The 6,600-nt window shown below is 44.4% G+C and overlaps 1 protein-coding gene across 1 annotated transcript in view; it reads left to right on the top strand.

The window, feature by feature from the left end:
• Window positions 1–429: 429 nt before the first annotated feature.
• The window catches only part of LOC106579878 (serine/threonine-protein phosphatase 2A 55 kDa regulatory subunit B alpha isoform), a 31,676-nt gene continuing 25,505 nt past the window's right edge, over window positions 430–6,600 (top strand). Inside the window, exons 1-2 of the mRNA XM_014160206.2 lie at window positions 430–1,059; window positions 1,554–1,631. Of these exons, the coding sequence (XP_014015681.1) occupies window positions 1,053–1,059; window positions 1,554–1,631 (85 nt within the window). The 5' untranslated portion in view covers window positions 430–1,052. The remainder of the gene's footprint in view (window positions 1,060–1,553; window positions 1,632–6,600) is intronic.

Here is a 6,600-nt window from a genome sequence, read left to right as displayed (position 1 = left end):
GGAATGACCCTATAATGTTACTGTATTTTTAAGTCAACACATCTCAATACTTTTACGTCTTTAACCCCTAAGGCAAACTCAAGCACTAGCGGTTCTGGGAGGTGGGCCGGGGGGGCCAGTGCCCCCTGTGACAACAATTTTGGACCCCCTTGTGGCCCCCCTAAATGTGGAGTATGAAATCATTTTTACATAACTAATTTTTGCTATCGTTCTTTTTTTTACATCAGTTATTAGACAATGGCAACTCGGAACACTAATTTAACCCACACATTTTCTAGAGGGACGGCTTTAGGCGGAACACAACAGTATCGTACCACATGCATCTGCATTATGAACATGGTCTTTTGCCTGCTATGCAGTGAAGAAAACGATATGACAACAATAACGTCTAATGTAACAGGCCCCTCTAACAGTACAACTGGCCCCAGCTTGGCCCCCCCAGTTGAAATGGTCTAGAACCGCCACTGAACTCAAGGGGAACCAGATTATTTTATTTGGATGACCTGTTTGAATCATAGGTGGTATTATTTTTTAATGCTTTCCAATGCATTATTCTGATTGGTGATAGCAAAGATGGTCGTATATGCTGCTCTTTTTGGTGATAGGCAACTATGTAGTGGATCCGTAGTATAGGAGTGGATCACCGACCATTTGTCAGATCAGTGATTCCGTCAAGGAAAAGAGGAAGGATATTATTTAGTATTCGAAAGGGGCCTGTTTTGGATATGGAATCACTTTAAACTGTTGGGAAGCGCGCACCTGCCTCTCACTGACGTCAGTGCAGGACCAGGTTGCGCCATTTTGAAAGTAGAATAAGGGAGAGGGAAATAATAGTTGCAAAGTGATCAGAGAAAGCGTTTGCTGATTGTCAAAGCATTGCTTAGCAAGATAAGTGACAGGAGAAGTTGAAGAATAGCAGGGGAAAAGAGCCACACCCTCCATAGCTTCACTTGCGCACTCAGCGAGATTCTGCTTGTACACACCCTAGCCCGGAAAACTGGAAAGATAAGCAAGGGCCCCAACCAAGCCCTCGACAGAGATTCCATCTCACCATGGCAGGTAAAGTTAACTAGCAAGCTAATAATGTCTGATGCATACATTGAAGGGGCTTGTTTATCGCCCATACATTTGCTAAGTTGTTTCTATGTATATTGTCCGCTTTCTTGCCATTTGGAGAGAATCTAGCTAGCTAACATTAGCCTCCCCCGAGTTGGGCGTGTACTCTGCATGTTGTCCCGCGTATCGGATGCTTCCGCTAGATATAAAGTTATAGTAGTTAACTGCACCAACAACATTAGCTAGCTAGTTAATGTTAACTAACTAGCTAACTAACGTTCTATATTTGCTATCACTTTCTCTGTATTGAAGCTACCAAACAAAGATGTCAATAAATTGCTTAATAGTTGTCTTCTCTGATTATGGAAAGTAACGTTACTAGATTAGAAAAAAGCTTGCTAACTAGATATAGAAGATTAACATTACTCTTTGACATCAAAGCCATGCATGATGCAGCTTCTGAAATCTAAAGCGTTGCTCTGTTTGTGGGGTTCCAGGAGCCGGCGGCGGGGGCAATGATGTGCAGTGGTGTTTTTCTCAAGTCAAAGGAGCGATTGATGACGATGTGGCTGAAGGTAAGACTGGTGATTCAGGCTCTAGACAGCCAGCTACGTTAGTTGATGTGGTCTCGCTAGGGTGCAGTCAATAATGCATTTAGCTAGCTACTGTACAGTGCCTTCAGAAAGTATTCACACCGTTACTTACAGCCTGGATTTAAAATGGATGAAATTGAGATTGTGTGTCACTGATCTACACACTATACCCCATAATGTCAAAGTGGAATTTTGTATGTAGACTTTTTTTAAATTAATAACCAATTCCAAGCTGAAATGTCTTGAGTCAATAAGTATTTAACCCCTTTGTTATGAAGTTCAAGAGTAAAAATGTGCATAACAAATCACATAATAATTGGCATGGACTCATGCGATAATAGTGTTTAACATAATTTTTTAATAACTACCTCATCTCTGTACCCCACACATACAATTATCTGTAAGGTCCCTATCTTGTTTTGCATGGTTTGTACAAAATAATAAAATGCAGTACGACAGGTTATTTATTTATTTATTAGCTAGCTATAACTGGCATGTTCAGTGTCTCCTACGATGATCAAATGAAGATGACCTCTCCACCTGGGTGGTCTTAACCAATCACAGCGCAGTATGATACGGTGGTAAAATGCATCGAATTACAATTCAGTATGTTTACACATGAATATTACATCTTTTAAAATAAAAATGTTTGACATATTCTAAGTGTTTCTTTTGAATACATGCTCTGTAGTTTGAACTCAAGGTAAGTAACCATTTATACTGCACCAACTGAATCAACATAAGACTCTGAAACAATGATTGAGCATACTGTTATGAAGGATTCACTGTAGCAATGACATCTTAACATTTCAAGCAAATGCAATACCAAAGCATTTCAAGTCAACTTTTCAATAACAAGTTTACAGTCTGGAACTCGTTTAGGGCAGCGATCTGCCAACACCCTTTGACATTTCACAGGTTTAGGACAGCTCTGGTCTTCCTGACTTTGTGTGATATGATGCTGAGCATGCTTCTGTGTCAGTCAACAGTTCTTGTGGTGTTGTGTGTGTTTAGTCCATCACTTTCTCTGTCAGGGGAACAGTTCATCTCATCAGTGTGTTGTTCTTTTGTGTTCAGTAGGCGACGACGATTGCGGCGGTACACCGCTCCTTCTGCGGTGCGGACGTGATATGAGCGTTCAGTGTCAGCTGGCTGGATGACGACTGCTGGCTTCCAGAGGCCATGCTCCTGGATTCTAACTGACTCTCCGTCGATCAGTGGTGGCAGTGGTCTCGCTGACCTGTCGTAGTATCGCTTTTGTTGTTGTCGTCTCTGTGTACGTTTTTCATGCATTTCCTTGTTGCTGGCGACCTCAGGTTGCAGCTGCTGGTTGGTGCTGGGAAGGTTTGAGCGAAGTCTGCGGCTCATCAAAAGCTGGGCTGGTGATTTGAAGTTGTCAACTGGAGTGTTGAGGTATTCAAGGAGACTGAGGTAGGCGTCTCACTTGTCTGCTTTTTCTTTGTCCATGAGTGATTTAGCAATCTGCACCAATTTTTCATCAAGGCCATTACTTTGAGGGTAATGTGTGACGTGTGAACTCCCATGCTTTTGTGAAGGATTCAAACTCATTTCATTTGTAACAGGGGCCATTGTCAGATATTAAAGTCTCTACAATGCCATGCCTGGCAAAGATTGCTTTCAGCTTGTGTATCACAGCTGCAGATGTGGTGCTGTGAAGCTTGTCGAGTTCGAAGTATCTGCTGCAGTAGTCCACTGTCATGATGTAGTCCTCGTTGTTCCAGGTGAACAGATCGGTTGCCATGATCTGCCAGGGTTGGTCTTGGATACAGTGAGGTAACGCTGGCTCTTTGGTGTTTGAGGGGCATCGTTCAAGACAGGTGGCACATTTACCAACAATGTCCTGTATTGTTTGCACATTTCAGGCCAAAACAAATGTCCCGTGCTCTCTGTTTGCACTCTTCCATGCCCATGTGTCCAGCATGGATCTTTGTCTCTTCTCTGAGACTGGCAGGAATTATGATTTTTCTCTCATTTGAAAATGATTCCGTTGATCTGTGATAGTTCATCACGATGGTTCCAGAACTCTGAGATGCTCTGAGGGCATTTTCTCCTTCCTCAGGCCATCCATCCTGTATGACTTTCCTCAGCTGTGTGAGTTGAGTCCTTTTCTGTTTCTGCTCAGATCCCCTTCAGTTATGTTTCACTGTATTGGATCACTCCAATATATTGGTATCACTCTGCGGCGGAGGGATACATTCGAGGTGAAGATTTACAGATTTACTCCCGTGTACACCTGTGTCACGGCTGGGGTCCGCCCCTATATATACACAGTGCCTTGCAAAAGTATTCATCCCCCTTGGCGTTTTTCCTATTCGGTTGCATTGCAACCTGTAATTTTAAATGTGATTTTTATTTGGATTTCTTGTAATGGACATACACAAAATAGTCCAAATTGGTGAAATGAAAAAAATTACTTGTTTTAAAAAATAGAAATGTAAAAACGGAAAAGTGGTGCGTGCGTATGTATTCACCCCCTTTGCTATGAAGCCCCTAAAAAAGATGTGGTGCAACCAATTACCTTCAGAAGTCATATAATTACATTGCACACAGGTGGACCTTATTTAAGTGTCACATGATCTCAGTATATATACACATGTTCTGAAAGGCCCCAGAGTCTGCAACACCACTAAGCAAGCGGCACCATGAAGACCAAGGAGCTCTCCAAACAGGTCAGGGACAAAGTTTTATGGCACCACAACAAATCTGCCAAGAGAGGGCTGCCCACCAAAACTCACGGACCAGGCAAGGAGGACATTAATCAGAGAGGCAACAAAGAGACCAAAGACAACCCTGAAGGAGCTGCAAAGCTCCGCAGCGGAGATTGGAGTATCTGTCCATAGGACCACTTTAAGCCGTACTATCCAAAGAGCTGGGCTTTACGGAAGAGTGCCCAGAAAAAAGCCATTGCTTAAAGAAAAGAATAAGCAAACACGTTTGATGTTCACCAAAAGGCATGTGGGCGACTCCCCAAACATATGGAAGAAGGTACTCTGGTCAGATGAGACTAAAATATAGCTTTTTGGCCAATAAGGAAAATACTATGTCTGGCGCAAACCCAACACTCCTCATGACCCCGATAACACCATCCCCACAGTGAAGCATGGTGGTGGCAGCATCATGCTGTGGGGATGTTTTTCATCGGCAGGGACAGGGAAACTGGTCAGAATTGAAGGAATGATGGATGACGCTAAATACAGGGAAATTCTTGAGGGAAACCTGTTTGTCTTCCAGAGATTTGAGACTGGGCCGGAGGTTCACCTTCCAGCAGCACAATGACCCTAAGCATACTGCTAAAGCAACACGAGGGGTTTAAACAGAAACATTTAAATGTCTTGGAATGGCCTAGTCAAAGCCCAGACCTCAATCCAATTGAGAATCTGTGGTATGACTTAAAGATTGCTGTACACCAACGGAACCCATCCGACTTGAATGAGCTAGAGCAGTTTGCCTTGAAGAATGAATACTTTCGCAAGCCGCTGTAGATCCCATGGCCGCGACACACATTCTCTTTCATTTTCTCGGTAGACGTCCATATCGTTTGAGCTACAAACTTTCTAAAGTTTGCTTGGGAAGTGTAATATCTTGCGTGGAAGTATACTCACTGGCTGTTTGCAGCCTGGAGCAACTGGCCTAATGGCCAGCCCCTCTTGAGTGCTCCACCCACTGCGCGCGGTTGATCTGTATCTTCCGTCCATGGTTTGTCTTACTTGTGTTTTGTTAGTGTTACACTACGACTCCGTGTGCATTCATTAGTATGGTGGCTCTTGCTGTCACAAACTGTAATTGACCATGCACAACTTGCCGACTGGCTTGTTCTAAGTGTTTGTTGTGAATTGCTTTAACGTGCTGCTAATTATCCTGCAGGGTTTTTTCCTTGTTCTTACCCCTGCAGAGTGTAAGAGTATCGTGGTGGGCTTCCACTACATTGAGACATTAACTCTGGAGTTCCTTAATGGAGTTACTTCATCATATACTGCTGTTTTTACTGCTTGGATATTAAAGGTAATATTGTAGTCAAAAAAACAACATATAAATCAAATCCATTACCTGGTTGCTGTTTTTTGTCTGCCTGTTTATCCCACACGGGTCTTCTCCAGTTTTTGCAGAGTTACTTGGTAATTTATCCCTCACCGGGTTCCTATTCCTCCAAGCGGGTCACGACATAAGCTCTCCAAGGGCGTCGAACCCTTGCTCCGTGTCCTTGTTGGCTTACCTGAGCTTATGGCTTCCCTTTGACAGGTGTGATGGTGGCATTCCCCCTGGGGATCTGCATACTTTGTGTATGCACTGCCTGGGTTTGAGCCAGGAGTGACTGGAGATCTCCTCACTCCTGGACAAGGGTGCTATCCACATTATCGAGACATCAGAATGGCTAAGTGGGTTCTACTCCACTTATTTTGGGGTCCCAAAAAGAGACTGAGGGTTTTTACCGTTTCTGTACCTCATCAATACACTGAAGTTCTGAGCTGTACTGCTGGCTCTGCAGTGTTTCCTTCCACATCTGAACAGAAGACATGTCCTGGTGAGAACAGACAACACCACAGTGGTGGCTTACATCAACCATCAGGGTGGCCTGAGGTCCCACCACCTCCATCTTATGGCACTGGAGCTCCTTCCCTGGGCTCAGGGACGTCTAGCGTCTCTACGCGCAGAACATGTACCTGGCATCCTGAATGTGACAGAGGATATGCTCTCGAGGGAGGGCCCGCCACCTTGGGACTGGAGCCTACATCCCCAGGTCGTGCAGCACCTGTGCGACAAGTTTGGGAGGGTGCAGGTGGACCTGTTTTCCTCCCTGGGCAATACACACTGCCCCCTGTGGTACTCCATGTCGGATCCACCAGGGCCTCTGGGCTTGGATGCTCTGGCTCACGATTGGCCAGGGCTGGAACTTTACGTATTCCCCCCTCTTTTTTCCCCCAATCCAGGC

Source organism: Salmo salar, chromosome ssa20 (genome assembly GCF_905237065.1).
Source record: "Salmo salar chromosome ssa20, Ssal_v3.1, whole genome shotgun sequence".
NCBI lineage: Eukaryota > Metazoa > Chordata > Actinopteri > Salmoniformes > Salmonidae > Salmo > Salmo salar.
The sequence above is the reverse complement of the archived record's forward strand: the minus strand, read 5'-3'. Positions and strand labels throughout refer to the sequence as shown.